The 15788-nt window shown below is 50.9% G+C and overlaps 2 protein-coding genes across 3 annotated transcripts; one reads left to right on the top strand and one right to left on the bottom strand.

The window, feature by feature from the left end:
• Positions 1-1410: 1410 nt before the first annotated feature.
• MRPL10 (mitochondrial ribosomal protein L10) lies at positions 1411-9867 on the bottom strand. Of its 2 annotated transcripts, XM_084803099.1 has the most exons (5): positions 9765-9867; positions 5954-6123; positions 3737-3901; positions 3346-3490; positions 1411-2335 (listed from the first exon to the last, which is right to left on the bottom strand). In XM_084803099.1, exons 1-5 carry the CDS (start codon positions 9814-9816, stop codon positions 2079-2081), a joined length of 789 nt encoding a protein of 262 aa, XP_084659225.1. In that variant the 5' UTR covers positions 9817-9867; the 3' UTR covers positions 1411-2078. The 2 variants fall into 2 exon arrangements, with proteins under 2 accessions (XP_084659225.1, XP_084659226.1); XM_084803100.1 differs by lacking the exon at positions 5954-6123 and having other exon boundaries at positions 9765-9836.
• Positions 9868-9988: 121 nt separating this feature from the next.
• LRRC46 (leucine rich repeat containing 46) lies at positions 9989-15140 on the top strand. The gene is made up of 8 exons (XM_084803098.1): positions 9989-10303; positions 10392-10500; positions 11379-11487; positions 13103-13149; positions 13393-13502; positions 13681-13750; positions 14062-14204; positions 14670-15140. Exons 1-8 carry the CDS (start codon positions 10282-10284, stop codon positions 15026-15028), a joined length of 969 nt encoding a protein of 322 aa, XP_084659224.1. The 5' UTR covers positions 9989-10281; the 3' UTR covers positions 15029-15140.
• Positions 15141-15788: the final 648 nt, after the last annotated feature.

The raw sequence follows: 15788 nt of genomic DNA, 5'->3' as shown, positions 1-15788 counted from the left end.
ATCTAATGTCTCAGGAAGGGAGGGTGCTGTGCGCAGCACCAGGCAGGCCCCTGGAGGCAGAGCCACCAACTGGCAGAGCTACTCTGACATCCAGAGTCTCTGGGGCCTTTCAAATGATTGAGCATCCCTGGGTATCTGCAGAGCTGGGCACTAAGGTGGGGGGTGGGGCCGCTGGTCCTGGTCCAGGCCTGAGGATAGCAGATCTTCAACACCAGTTTCTGTGCAGGAGGAAAGATGCTGTGGCACTGCTCCAAGTCTGGGAAGGAATGCTGAGGGGCCACTCCTTATTCAACCCCATCCACTCAGGATGTGTCCCAATCAAGGATGACAGCCACAGGCTGAGCACCTTATGTCCCTTGTCAGAAGTGCTGCTCCCTAGGCAGGTGTGATGGTGTATGCCTTTAATCCCAGCACTGGGAGGCAAAGGCAGGAGGATCTTTGTGAATTCAAGGCCAACTGGGTCTACAATGTTGAGTCTAGGACAGCCAGGGCTACACAGAAAAACCCTGCCTTGAGAAAATAAAAAAGGGCCAGGCGTGGTGACGCATACCTTTACTCCTAGCGCTCGAGAGGCAAAAGCAGGCAGATCGCTGTGAGTTCAAGACCAGCCTGGTCTACAAAAACAAAAATAAAACAGAAAAACAAAAAACAAAAAAGAAAGAAAAATGCTGTTCACAGCCCCCAGAGCCCATATTAAGAGAATTCTAGTTCCCTCAGATCCTTCCTGCTGCCAGGCACAGCCTTCATAAGGAAAAGCATGTGAGACAGGTTTCAGTAAGGACAGGTGACTAGGAAAGACAGGGTTTTGTTGTTGTTGTTTGTTTTGGTTTTTGGAGACAGGGTTTCTCTGTGTAGCCTTGGTTGTCCTAGATTTGCTTTGTAGACCAGGCTGGCCTCAAACTCATAAAGATCCACCCGCCTCTGCCTCCCAAGTGCTGGGATTAAAGTCGAGCACCACCCCGCCCGGCTGGAAAGACAGTTTTTTGTTTTGATATTTATCTATGTATTATGTATACAATGTTATATCTGCATGTACAACTACACACCAGAAAAAGGCACCAGATCTCAGTATAGATGGTTGTGAGCCACCATGTGGTTGTTGGGAATTGAACTCAGGACCTCTGCAAGAACAGACAGTGCTCTTAACCTCTGAGCCATCTCTCCAGGCCCCTGGAAAGACTTTTTAAGGAAAGAAAGTGAGGACAATTTAGAGAGGACTCGGAATAACCAGAGACTCGGCGGTGAGCGCTGGCTGCCCTTCCAGAAGACTCGGGTTCCATCCCCACCACCTGTGACGCTAGTTCCAAGAGATCCGCGCCCTCTTCCTGCCTCCATGGGTACCAGGCACACACATGGTAAACAGATACAAATGCAAGCAGTTTTACACATAAAGTAAATCTTCAAAAAATAAAGAGTCCATAAAATGTATTTTATTTTTATCATGAAGCAATTTTCCCGTCCCTTCTGCAACCAAGCATCCCCCAAGGATGGAACACTAACCAGTATGCGAGCCCACTGGGACCCACTTATGAACAAGTTCTAGTATGAGGAGCTGAGGCCTCAGAGAACCAAGTTCAAGACTTTATCCAGGGCTTGAAACTTCTCCGCCTTTTCCTGAATGGCGAGGAATAAGGGAGCTGGCGGCTGGGTTTGGTGCCGTATTTAGCACAAGACTCAGCAGGAGCCATTCACAGGTTTTCTTAACTGGTCCATCGAGGCCTAAGGAGGAACCAGGAGGGTGGGCTGGGAAAACACAGAGCAAGGGACAGTGGGCAAGACAGCCTCCATTCTCTCTGCCCTGTGCCTGGAGACCTGAAGGAGACTGCTCTTATCTGGTCCCTAGTTGGAACAAGTACAGGCAGAGTGATTAGTGGAACGGAAGACAACGGACAGCCTCACTCTGAAATGGAATTGCTCTGCACCGTCCAGAGGCCTGTCCCCAAGGAGGTCATCGTGAATGGGAGCCAAGTCACACACGCCACTCTCACACGCCAAATTCTTTTAGCTCTCTGCCAGACAACAACACAGACAACAGGGACAGAGTGTATTTACGGGCGGAGCTGGGTGAAACAGGCCAGCTAGGAATCTGCAGCAGGGTCAGGGGGATGTGGCTCCCCACTGGCTGATGGGGCACAATCTCCCTCATGTTGCTGTTTGACATACTGATCCAACATGGAGGTCAGCTGAACAGGCTGGTGCTGAAGCAGGCAGCGGGTCTGCGCCATGAGGTGAGTAAGCCTTCCCACCAGCTCCCCCCGCAGCAGCTCCAGGCTGGGCAGCTTGGCATAGTCTACGAGCCCCTGCCTGCTGAGGATGGTGTCATCAACGCAGCCACCTGGAAGAACATAGGGTCAGCTGTCCCCACCCCAACCCCGACACTCCTCGCTTGAGAAGCATCATCTGAACCCCAGAACCTACTCCCCAGTGTCCTTCTCCCCTCCCAGTTGCTCCTCAAATCAGAGTCACACTTGTGCCGGCCGCCACCCCACCCCAGCCCCGCCCACTGTTGGGAATCAATCCCTCTCCTCTCCCAAAGTCAGTGGCTCCTAAATTTCTTTTGAGGACAAGACCTTGGAGTGAAGAAATGGAGCTGCCATCTAAACGACACGAATGCACAGTGACAGAGATGGATGGAGGTGTCGCCTGCACAGCACTGGGGACCGTGTCTAACAGCGACCAACTACACATGTACAAACCAGGAGGATGGGTTGTGGCTATGTGTGTTTTGCAAGAAAACTCTAGGGGAAGCCGGGCGGTGGTGGCGCACGCCTTTAATCCCAGCACTCGGGGGGCAGAGGCAGGCGGATCGCTGTGAGTTCGAGGCCAGCCTGGTCTACAAAGTGAGTCCAGGACAGCCAAGGCTACACAGAGAAACCCTGTCTCAAAAAACCAAAACAGAAAGAAAGAAAGAAAACACTAGGGGAAGAAAATTCTAGTGTGTAGGTTCCTAGGAAATGTGCATTTTCTGGAGACACAGGCAGTCTCCTCTACACACTTATCACAGCACTGTAACTCAGCTCTATTTATTTTTTATTTTGTTTTGTCACAGGGCTTCTCTGTGAAGCCTTGACTATACTGGATTTGACTATACTGGATTTGCTTTTGTGGAACAGGCTGGCCTCGAACCTGCCTCTGCCTTGTTGCCACTGTGCCCTGTGTGTTACTTTTTCTTATTGTTTTTAATCTACTTATTGGGGAGGCATGCACATACCACCTCCAGTGACACAGCACAGGTGTTGAGTGACACAGTCCCCAATAAGCATGCTGACACAGGCCTCATCCACCAGAGGCTCCGCATCACTCACCGACTCCCCCCAGCTCTAACTGGCAGGGTGGTCCACTCACCCAGCAGTGGCAGGAACGGAACGCTCTTCAGGATCCGCACCATTTCCTTGACCTTGGGCTCTTCACTGACCAGCAGCAGATTGTGCCCAACAAAAAGTGGTAGCAGGGTTTGGTATTTGGACTGTTCTAGAAAAGGCTTCAGGACCTAAGGTCACAGGAAAGAATGACAAATGGGGGACAAGAGGAGGGGAAAGCCACATACTTTAGTCACAGGCTGTACCAAGCTGAGACTACACCCAAGGGTCCCCTCAGCCCCTACCCACCAGCTGGGCACCAGACTAGGGCAGCTTGTCTAGACAGACCAGGACGGAAGTTGGAAGCGTCCTGCAGGAGGACTCAGAACCATTGAGCAGGCATGGGGGGGAGACAGCCTGAGCCCAGGCGGCCCTACCTGGTTGGGGAAGACTTTTATCAAGATCTTGTGTTTCCGCAGCTGGTGCCGCAGGAGAACCTTGTCCTCTGCACTCATGGCCACGTTCTGGCAGACGGCTATCATTCGGTTGTCCCGGAAAACGGCCATTAAATCTCGACGCAGCAGCTGGACGAGGCTTGACTCCTGCAGCAGGAAGGGATGGCTGAGGAGCTATGAAGGTGGCCTGGCACCTCCCGGCTCCCACAGAAGCACTGGGGTGGTCAGTGATGCCAGATGTGTAACAACTGGAGGAGAGCAGATAGGAGAGTAAGACCTGACTCCTACAACGCGGAGCGCCTCCCGCCATGACCGGTCTACTTGCCCTGGCAAACAGAGCAGGGTCTGCAAACCTGGGAGCCCCTGCGCTCTCCAGATACCTGGGCAGGCCGCCTGTGTTAGTTTCTCAGTTAACTGTAATTACTTCATTACAGGCTGCAGTAACACAAGCCCGAAAAACTAATTCTAGCTGCTCAGGAGGCTGAGGCAGGAGATTCAGAAGTTCAAGGCCTGCTTGAGGTACAGAGGGAGTTCAAGGGTAAATTTAGAAACTCAGTGAGATGGTCTCAAAATAAAAGGTAAAATAAAGGCTCGGGATAGAGCTTGGTAGCAGAATAGTTGTCCCGCATGTGTGACAAACCTGGTCCATGCCCAGTACTGCACATAAAATTACTTGAGTTATCAGTCTCACACTGGGCTAATGGTGAATTATTTGATTTTTTTTTTTTTAAAGATTAATGCCAGGCGGTGGTGGCGCACACCTTTAATCCCAACACTTGGGAGGCAGAGGCAGGAAGATCTCTTTGAGTTCGAGGCCAGCCTGGTCTACAGGATAGCCAAGGCTACAGAGAGACCCTGTCTTGAAAAACCAAAGAAAACAAACAAACCAAAAAGAAAAAGAAAAAATGATTCATTATGTATATGAGTATTTTGCCTACACGTATGTCTGCACCCTATGTATGCAGTACCCTAGGAGGCCAGAAGAGGGCACTGGATCCTGTACAGTTGAGGTAGCACATGGGTGCTTACGATCAAACTTGGGTCCTACGGAAGAACAAGAAACTGCTGAGCCATTTGTCCAGCCCTCACTTTTTTCTGAGACAGTCTCCTGACAGTCCTGGATGATCTGGGATGCGTTCTGCAGACGGGGCCAACCTTGACCTTATAAGCAACCCTCTAGCTTCTGCCTTCTGAAAGCTGGAATTACAGGCATGAGCCGCTCTGCCCACTTTCTCTGTTTTTTCAGAACAGTTTGTCATACGGTGCAAACTGGCCTTGAACTCCCTACACAGCCAAGGACGGCTCTGAACAACCAATCCTACGGCTTCTGCCTTCTAAATGCTAACTTTACAGGCTTGGGGTGCCACACCCCGCTTCTTCCTGTTCTTTTCAAAAGACAAAACACTTCTGTCATCCCTTAGGGTAAACATGGAAGTTTCGGCTCCTTTAAAACAGGGCGTGGTAGCTCACACCTGTAATCTCAGCATTCAGGAGGTGAAGGTGAGATCGCCTGAACTCAGGAGTTTGAGAAGAGCTTGGGTCCTAAGACTCCCTGTCTCAAAAAAGGAAAAAAAAAAAAAAAAAAAAAAAAAAAAAAGAAAGAAAAGAAAAAAGGGGGGGTGGGGGGCAGGAGCAAAACTCCACCAACATGCTTGTAAAGTTTTGACAAACTTTTTTTGGAGACAAGTAAAAAATAAAGGAAATGCAGACAGCCCAGGCAATTCACAGAACCAAGCTATGTTTTAGTATAAAGGATCTGGGATGGGTAAGAGGCTCAGAGAGGAAAGTGCCTGCTGTGCAAGCTTGCGGATCTGAGTCCAATCCCAGAACTCACACACAAAAGCCTGATGTGGTCCCATACATCTGCAACCACAGCATTCCTGCAGAGGGACAGGAGGCGGAGACAGAGCCGACCAGAAGCTTGTGGGCCCGCATCGGTTATGCAGCACGGCAGAGACAAGAGACTTTACAGGGCACGAAGAGAGAACCGACTCCTCAGAGTTCCCCTCTGTCCTCCACACATGAGCAGTGGCAAGTATGTACACACATTCACATAGATACACTAACACACACACACACACAAAAAGTGGGCTAACTAACTTGGGCTCAAATGGGGCGGTAAGCCAATGACGTGAGTAACCGCGTGGCTTGGAGCCCAACTTCACCCACCCACCACTAAGTAACCCTGAATCTCTTTACCTCCTTGGGGGGTCTGGGAGGAGGTGGTAGGCACCTAGGGTTGATGGCAGGTTTAGGAGAAATATACTCAGTTACAGCCATTAGCTTCTGCCGCTCAAAGTGCATGACACGACGGTGGCGGGTCACAGCCTTGGAGCCATGGCGCACGGCCTGGACGGTGGGCAGCCAAGCTGGAAGGGGAAAGGACAAGACAGTAAGATACAGCCCCTGGGAGGACCTGGCTTGTCTCCAACGGACAAAAAGAGAAAAGTGCAGTTCAGAGCTAGACATGGCTAGTGCGTGACCTTACCAGTAGCTCAGTCCCTTGAGATTCCCCTAAGAGCTCTTGCTTTGCTCTTAGACAGGGTCTCTATGGGGCCAGGCTGCCTTGTACTCACTGTGAAGCTGACGTTGACCTTCTGACCCACCCACTCCACCTGCGGGTGTTTGTCACTATGCCCGGTTTAAGTGTGTTGGGGATTAAACACAGGGCTTTGTGCATGCCAGGCAAGTACTCTACCAAGCGGACTCCAGACCCAGCCCTCTTTAAGTCCGCCTTGTGTGTAGTGCTAGAATTGTTAAAGCTTTTTTTTTTAACAAGATAAAGTATTTTAAAAGTACAAAGCAAATGGAGAGCCAGGAACAGTATGCACACTTCTAATTCAAGCAAGAGGCTAAGGCAGAGTAGCCTGAGACTACCACAAAACAGCGACAACAAACACCTAAACAGATAAACAAATGAAGAGAGGGTTAAGAAAAACCTGTCCTGGGCTGGAGAGATGGCTCAGGGGTTAAGAGCACCGCCTGTTCTTCCGAAGGTCCTGAGTTCAATTCCCAGAAACCACATGGTGGCTCACGACCATCTATAATGTGATCTGATATGCAGGAAGAACACTGTATACATAATAATATTTAAAAAAAACAAACCTGTCCTAGCCAGGTGTGGTGGCGCACGCCTTTAATCCCAGCACTCAGGAGGCAGAGGCAGGTAGATCGATGTGAGTTCGAGGCCAGCCTGGTCTACAAAGCACATCTAGGACAGCCAAGGATATACAGAGAAACCCTGTCTGGGGGGGGAGGGAGGAAAGACCTTATGGCCAAATAATAAAAATTTTAAGTTTGGGGTTCATATAGTCTGCCACTCAACTCTGCTAAAAACAGCCACTAAAAAAGAAAAAAACACAAAAAACAGAAAACAAAAACAAAAAACCCTAGGTGTCGGGGCTGGAAAGATGACGCAGAGGTTAAGAGCACTGGCTGCTCTTCCAAAGGTACTGAGTTCAATTCCCAGCAACCACAACCATTAGATGGCTCACAACTATCTATGAGATCTTGTGCCCTTTTCTGGCCTGCAGGTGTACATGCAGACAAAATACTGTATATAATAAAAGAAAAAAAAAATTTTAAGCCTAGGTGTGGTTGGAGATGGAGAGATGGCTTGTGGGTAAGAACAATTTTTGCTCTTACAGAAAACCTGGGTTCATGTGCCAGCACCCACATGATGGCTCACAGCCATCTGTAACTCCAGTTCCAGAGGATCTAAAGCCCTCTTCTGACATCCATAGGCACCAAGCAGAATGTGGTGCACATATATGCATGTAACCCAAACCCACAGATTCAATCCTTCATCATCATCATCATCATCATCATCATCATCATCATCATCATCATGCCCAGACATGGTAGAACATGCACGTAATCTACCACTCAGAAGACAGACACAGGAGGATCACCCCAAGTTCAAGGCCAGACTGGTCTACACAGTGAGTTCCACAGCAGCCAGGCCTACATTATGAGCTACATACACTCATTCTTTAAAATGAAGACGCACGCTGGGTGCAGTGGCGCACTTCTTTACTCCTAGGGCTCAGGAGGCAGAGGCGGGTGGCTCTCCGTGAGCTTCAGGCTGGCTGCGGATACACAGTGAGACCCGGTCTCGAGATAAATAAGTGAGACTGTACCGAAACCAAAACCAAACAAAAGCCAGTGCAGCCACAAACAGTATGTGACGCAATGCCCCAGTAAAACTTTAATCATAAAACAGTCGCCGTGGGCTGGGACTGCAACTAACAGATACGGAACTGCTCTGTTAATTACCAGCCCCTAGGTTCCATCTCCAGCAAGCAAGCCAGAAGAAAAATGGAGCAAATGAAAGAAAGAAAGAAGGAAAAAAACCAGCACCAGGGCCAGTTCTACTGTAGAATGTCAATCCGCGACCTAAACAGCAAGCAGTTCTTAAGTACAAGCAGCTCCATCCAGGCCCCGTCTGGGAACTTGCTGGAAATACATACTCTTGTGCCTGACCTAGGCCTACGATGACATCAGAAACTCTGGGGTGGCGTCCAGTCCGCTGACACTGCACGGCTCCATCCCTGAACTCTGAGGTCCGCTCCCGTGATTGGAAACAAGGAAGGAAGGAAAAGCACATTGTACCACTCTCCCAGTGGGGTCTTTCCTCAGGTCACCTAGGAAGGTGAACACCTGGGATCCAAGTTCTCAGGAAGCAGAGGCAGGAGGACCAGCTCAAGGCCAACCTCAGCAAGGTGAGACCCAGACTCAAAAAGCAAAATGAAGGCCCGAGAGATAACTCATCCAGGATGGTAAATGTACTCACCTTCAAACCTGATGACCTGGGTTCAGCACACACACACACACACACACACACACCCCATGCCCACTGGACCATGCTATGGAAGAGGAGGGAAAAGATTCACGCAAGCTGTCCTCTGATCTTTTTGAACAATGGTTTGTTCTAGGTGACAAGAAAGGCTTGAAAGGCCTATCAGAAACCAAGGAAATACTCCAAAGCTCTGAGCCAAAGTGACTCTTTCATCCCCAATACGGTAGTTTAGCAGGAAAAGGATCAGCTAGAACATGGAGGATGGCCAGGGCAAGAGGTGTTATGGTTAGTGGTCACAAGACCTGTTAAGAGTGCCTCTGGAGCAGCCTGGCGGTGGTGGTGGTGGCAGCGGCGCACACCTTTAATCCCAGCACTCGGGAGGCAGAGGCAGGCGGATCACTGTGAGTTCGAGGCCAGCCTGGTCTACAAAGCGAGTCCAGGACGGCCAAGGCTACACAGAGAAACCTCTGTGGCTCATTAGTGTTATTCTTGCCCAGTCATTAAACTGGCCCAAACTTCAGTGTGTTTTTTTGTAAAGAGTTGACAATGCTTACTGACGTCAGGCACCATGCCACTTACTAGCCGAGATGAATGGACAGGAAGTTTAACGAGACAGGCGCACAGGCAAAACTAGACGGGACGGACTAAGCGGGAGTATCGATAAGCCGAACACAAGCAAAAGGTTTCGCTGAGGAACCTGCTTTATAGAGAGAACGTAGTTGAGAGAGGAATGTTTAGACTAAAGACCTTAAGAAGGAAGAGATAACGATCCCGCCGCCAAGGACTCTCTGGGATCAGGGGCAAAGACAGAGCAAAGCATTAGAAAAACCCAAGGCAGGGGTTCTGGGGTGTAGGAATAAATAAACACTGTTGTTGGTGACATCGTTGCTGCGACTGTGTGTGTGTGTGTGGCGGCGGGTGCAGGGGATGTCGTGTGTGTGTGTGTGTGTGTGTGTGTGTGTGTGTGTGGCGGCGGGTGCAGGGGATGTCGTGTGGGGGGGGGCGGGGTGCAGGGGATGTCGTGTGGTGGGGGGCGGGGTGCAGGGGATGTCAAAAGTAACTGGACCCGGTCAAATCAGAGACCCGGCTAGTGACATGGTCACTGATTGCCGTCCGCGGTCAGAGATTACGGGAAAGGTGAGAGGGAAAAGAGGAAGGCAAGGACTAGAGAGCAATGGCCAACGCGCAGCGAGGCCGTGGGCCGCTCCTTACCCGCCCGGGGCGGGAGACCTCCTCGAAGTAACCCAGCCACCGTCGCAGCCATCGCTACAGGAAGTACCCAGGAGTGCTGCGCGGAGGCGGAAGAAGCTAAGGATTGTGGGGCATCAGGGAAAACCCGGGGCCGGAAACAGTGGCGGGGGGGCGGGGGGGCGGGGAGAGCCGCCGGATAGAGCCGCTACCCGCATGCGCAGAGCTGAGCCTGTGGTCCCCGCCCTCACCCCTCCCGGACTTGGCGTCCAGTCTCCTAGCAACGACGCGAACCTTCAAGGAACCGTTCTCATTCTTCCGGTCCTTTCAGTTTAAAGCCAGTAAAGGCACGCCGCACACTTCTAACTCCAGATCCTTCGCTCCGATTTACTCCTGTCTTCCACCGCAGCCCCGACGATTGGCTCTGGAACCAACCAACCCCCTGTCCTCGCCCCCTCACTCATCCATCCTAAGCGGTCGTCTAAGCCTCTCTGCTCCTCTTTGGCCATCGCCCTCAAGCTGCGGCTGTTTATTTTAGGTCATGCCAGGAGATGAGGGGAAAGGTGAGTTGGTGGATAGAACAGTTGGACAACAGTAAGGTCAGGTCTCCAAGAATGAAGACAGGTGACAAAGGGGCTCCTCTTTTCACAGCTAAGAATGCTACTCAGAAAACAAAGGAAGAAGGCGTCTACATTACTGAGGCCCTTATCACTAAGCGGAACTTGACCTTCCCTGAGGATGACGACCTGTCAGAAAAGATGTGAGTGGGTGAGAAAGAAAGGGGTAATAGAAAAATGGAAACACTGATATTAGTCTAGTTTGCTGAGCTGTACTAATTCTGAACTCATGTTTGTCTCTTAAGTTGCTGCACATTGCCATACTTTACAATTGGGCTTCTTTCTTTCTTTCTTTCTTTCTTTTTCTTTCTTTCTTTCTTTCTCTTTGTTTCTTTGTTTCTTTGTTTCTTTCTGTTTTCTGGTTTTGGTTTTGGTTTTTCAAGATAGCTATCCAGAGGGCCCCTTTTCAGCTTTTTGTCCTACCCGTAAAGAACCATGTGTCTGAAACCAGCCACTCTCATGCCCTAGACACCAAGACACAGTCAAGAAGCTGAGTTTTTTGGTTTTGGTGTTTTGTTTTGTTTGGTTTGGTTTGGTCTGGTTTTTCAAGATAGGGTTTCTCTGTGTTAGCCTTGGCTGTCCTGGACTCGCTTTGTAGACCAGGCTGGCCTCAAACTCACAGTGATCTGCCTGCCTCTGCCTCCCGAGTGCTGGGATTAAAAGCGTGTGGTACCATGCCGGGCAAGGAGCTGTATTGACATCTCATCAAAAGCACACTCAGCCGGGCTGGAGAGATGGCTCAGAGGTTAAGGGCACTTATCTGCTCTTCCAAAAGCCCTGAGTTCAATTCCCAGCAACCACATGGTGGCTTACAACCATCTATAATGAGATCGGGCATGCAGGCACACTTGCGGGCAGAATACTGTATAAATAATAAATACATAAATCTTAAATAAATCTTAAAAATATATATATCACTCAGCCCCCCCCCTCCTTTCCTTGGGACCAGTCTCCTTCTCCCTCACTGCCATCAGCTACTAAGAGGCCGCAGGTGTGAAGCACTCCACTCACTCTCCTCCAGGTTTTATACCCTTGATGAACTGGAGACTGTCCGCCTGGATCGGGAAGGGATTACTTCTATTGGGAATCTGGAGAGCCTCCGGAATATCCATAGCCTCTACCTGCAGTCGGTAAAGTCTCACCCCAAGCTTTCTGCCCCCTCCCTGCTGCGAACTTTGTCTAACCTATAAACAGCCCAATGCTCCATCTTTTTTTTCTTCTTCTCCCATTTCTGATGTTTGGCAAGGAGAACATTACCAAATGAATCAGGAACTCTCCTGAATTGCAACACTTAATTTCTGGGTGTGCTGGCGCACGCCTTTAATCCCACCACCTGGGAGGCAGAGGCAGGTGGACCTCTGTGAGTTCGAAGCCAGCCTGGTCAACAGAACGAGTTCCAGGACAGCCAGGGCTACACAGAGAAGCCCCGTCTTGAAAAACAAAAAAAAAAGACTGATGTCCTGCCCCACCTCACCAAGAACTCCTGAACATGCTCTTGAATCAGCATTGTTCAGACACTTCTCTCGGCTTAGATCCTAGACCTTCCAGACTGTGGGAGGCCCTCGCAGGCTCAAGCCTGTTCCCAGCTGGGGTGGTGGCACACACCTGTAATCCCAGTACTTGCGTTACTCAAGAGGCTGAAGCAGAAGGGTCACAAGATTGAGGCTACCCTGGGCTACATGGGAAGTTTCTGTCTGCCCTACACAAAACCCTGTCTTAAAAACAAATACAGATCCCAGTGTAGTGGTGCATCCTTTTGGTCCCATCATTTGGCAACAGAGGCAGGCAGGATCTTTAGAAATTGGAGGCTAGCCTGGACTATGATTTCCAGGACAAGCAAGACTACATAGAGTGACGGTGTCTCAATGAATGGATGGATGGATGGATGGATGGATGGATGGATGGATGAATGAATGAATGAATTGGCTGGCAAGAAGCCTCATTAGGTAAAAAGCACTTGCTGCCAAGCCTGGTAATCTGAGTTTAATCCCAGGACCCACATAGTAGGAGAGAATTGACTCTCTTCAATTTTGGTTTTTGACTTCCACACACATGTGCTCACACACCACATAAAAAAAAAAGTCATTAAAAATGTTTAGAACAAGGCCGGGCGTGGTGGCGCACGCCTTTAATCCCAGCACTCGGGAGGCAGAGGCAGGCGGATCGCTGTGAGTTCGAGGCCAGCCTGGTCTACAAAGTGAGTCCAGGACAACCAAGGCTACACAGAGAAACCCTGTCTCGAAAAACCAAAAAAAAAAAAAATGTTTAGAATAAACAAGTGCCCAGTTACTATTTTGGTGAAAAGATTTTCCCATGTCCCACATCCTTCGGATCTTTTGAAGGCTGTGCAGTGGTGGCTGGGTGGTCGTCAGCTTTTCCCTAGGCGGAATATAGCCAGAGCCCTTAAACGTCTCCTAGATAAACCTTGTGAATTAACTAATATACGATTATTGTTCCTTCTGGGTTTACAGGCCCCAGTGAGGCCTTTTCCATCCCCCTAATGGCCCCTTGGTTTCCTTCTTTGGTTCTGCTCATTGAACTAGCCTCAAGTTGACAAGTTAACCAGACAAAACAAACCATCTTTCCCCAAGGAAATGAGAACCAGCCACTCAGGTTGAGTGGTCATTCTCAAAGTGTAATGGCTGCAGCTGAGAGCAGCCACGGTCTTAGGGCCTTACCCCTTAAAGAGGCACCCCCACCCAGCTGACCTTAGCTTGGTTTCTCCACCTTGCTTTCTTCCCGCAGAATAAGATCCAGCGAATCGAGAACTTGGCATGCCTCACCTCCCTGCGGTACGTGGCACCAAGGCAGCAGAGTATAGGAGTGGGTGGCGGGAAAACTGGCTGCACCCCTGGAACTGGCTTGAAGCTCCCCAAGGCTTGTTTGTTCCTCACCAGACGCTTTCCTCACCTCACAAGGCTGTGTGTCGCCACTTGTCGGCCAGCTGCCTACACAGGGGAGCCTTGGTACCTGGTGCCCCCATCCAGCAGGCCTGTAGCTTAGCCTTGTCTCTGCCCCTCCCTCTTGCCCTGCAGCTTCCTGTCTCTGGCAGGAAACCGAATTAGGCAGGTGGAAAACCTCCTTGACCTCCAGTGCCTCCAGTTTCTGGACCTTTCTGAGAACCTGATCGAAACGCTAACGCTAGGTAGGAATACCTTGCTCTGGTTCATGGGATGGGTGGGTCCCATGTGGGTCCCTCCCTCCTCTTGGCTCCAGGCTCCTTGTGGGTTTTTTTTTTAAATAGTTGTGCCCCGCCCTCCCCCATCTCTCTTTGGGGGTGCAGAGCGGGCATGAGACCCTCACACATTCTTTCTGCTGTACAGATGAGCTCCCCCAGAGCCTTCTCATTCTCAACCTGTGTGGAAACCCCTGCACCAACCAGGATGGCTACAGGTGAGGAGGGCCTGAAGCTGGGAGAACAGAGGTGCCGGATGAGCTGGAAAGCCACTCTCAGCCTGCACCCCTGATGTACCCATCGTGCCCTCTGAGTCTGTCCCAAACTGAGTCTGTCACTTTCCAGTCCCATCTCCAGCACCTCACAAGAGCCAGCCTATTGCTCTTTGGGGCTGACCCCAGGCCCACCTCCTAGTCTCAGAGTCTTACTCATCCAGGTATGGGCACTAAAGCGTATGTCACTGTCCCCTCCCTCAGGTTCTATAGCAGGGATGCCCACATGGGCAGCCTCTGCTCTTCCTGTCTTTCAGGAAGATGGTGATAGGCGCCCTGCCACTGCTCTTGGACCTGGACAGGCAGCCTATATTGGAGCGCTGGACCTCAGACGAGGAGAATAAATCCTCAGATGAGGAGGACTTTCCAGAGCTGACTGGCCCCTTCCGCACAGAGCGAGGTGACTACTTCCCGCAGCTTGCAGCCTCCCCAGGCTCACACTGCCCTAGGGGGCTGAGGGAATGACCCTGACACCATCCTAGGCAGCTAGCTCTGTGGCCTCATCTTCTCTGCAGCTCTGTGGTCTCCTCCACTCCAGGCCCTTCATGGTTCTAGAATGGCATTCTAGGAGGGAGGGAGATTGTGTCATCCTCTGGCAGGGCTCATGGTCCCTGGGGGTTACAAGCTCACTTTCCATCAGCCTCAGGCCACCAGCTCGCCATGATAGAGTGAGTGGGTATCAATGATCCACCTCTGCCCAGAATCAGGGCGGGATTTAACTGGGGGATGCACGGGACTCATCTCTTCTCAGCCCCGTAATCCTACTGGGAAGGTCTGTCCGTCTGTCTGTCAGGAGGTTCACCAGGGACACCCCGAGCCTGAGGCCCTCCTGCTGAGCCCAGGGCTCCACCTCCCCTCCCCCCAGGATTCTTCAAGGACCTGGAGCAGGAACTGCACCAGCATCAGGAACGCCGGCAGCAGGCAGCCTTGGCAGAGCACTTGTCAAGGATGGAGACACGGCCTGTCCTCACCGAGCTGCCCCTGCGGCCTGCAGTTCCCATGGCTGGGGACTGCAGCCCTGCTGTCCCTACACAGCCTGAGGAGTCAGCCCCTGAGGACACTTCCCCTGCCCAGAGTGCTTCTTCTACCAAGAAACGGGTTCCCAGGAGCCGGAAAAGCTCTGTCCAGGCAAAGAAGGGGACTCCAGCAGCCACAGCTCCCAAGACCTCTCTATCTGTAGCTTCTAGCACCACAAAAACTACAACCAAAAGAAGCACAAAGTAACGCTCAGCCTCTGCACGCTTGCCCTCCTTTTAAGGCCCTGCACCTGTGGCAGGACCCCCCTCCCCCCAATAAAGTGTCTCTGAGCTTGAAATGCTTTTCATGTCACACGGTTGGACAAGTCAAGGAAAGGAATCAAAGCCACAGCTCCCCCCCCCCCACCCCCAAGCAGCTTAACTTTTCAGGAATGACAGAAAGGGCTGGCACCTCTCTAGGTCCCCAGCTTGCTTGCTGACCCCCAAGTGGGCAAGACGTGGGACCATCTCACAGACATGGTTGCCGTCTCATGGTGAGAGAGCTTTGTGGTTTTTTAAAAAAAAAGATCATGCCTCACAAAGACTGGAGAGATGGCTCAGTGGTTAAGAGCTCTGGCTGTTCTTTTCGTAGGACCCAGGTTCAATTCCCAGCACCCACATGGCAGCTCACAACTGTCTGTAATTCCAGCTCCAGGGCCTCGGACACCCTCAAGCAAGCGTACATGCAGGCAACACAGCAGTGCACATTAAAATAAAATCATTTTAAAAAGAAACAGAATAAAACTCTTTTAGCAGTGGGGCATGGTAGTGCACGCCTTTGATCCCCGCACTTGGGAGGCAGAGACAGGTGGATCTCTGTGAGTTTGAGGCCAGCCTGGTCTACAGAGTAAGTCCAGGACAGCCAGGGCTACACAGAGAAACTTTGTCTCACAAAACAAATATAAATAAATAAATAAATAGTGCCTTGCTGTGTAATCCTGGCTGGCCTGGAACTCATAGGTCTCCGT

The sequence above is a fragment of the Acomys minous genome, assembly GCF_964271855.1.
Source record: "Acomys minous genome assembly, chromosome: 12".
Taxonomy (NCBI): Eukaryota; Metazoa; Chordata; class Mammalia; order Rodentia; family Muridae; genus Acomys; species Acomys minous.
The sequence above is the reverse complement of the archived record's forward strand: the minus strand, read 5'-3'. Positions and strand labels throughout refer to the sequence as shown.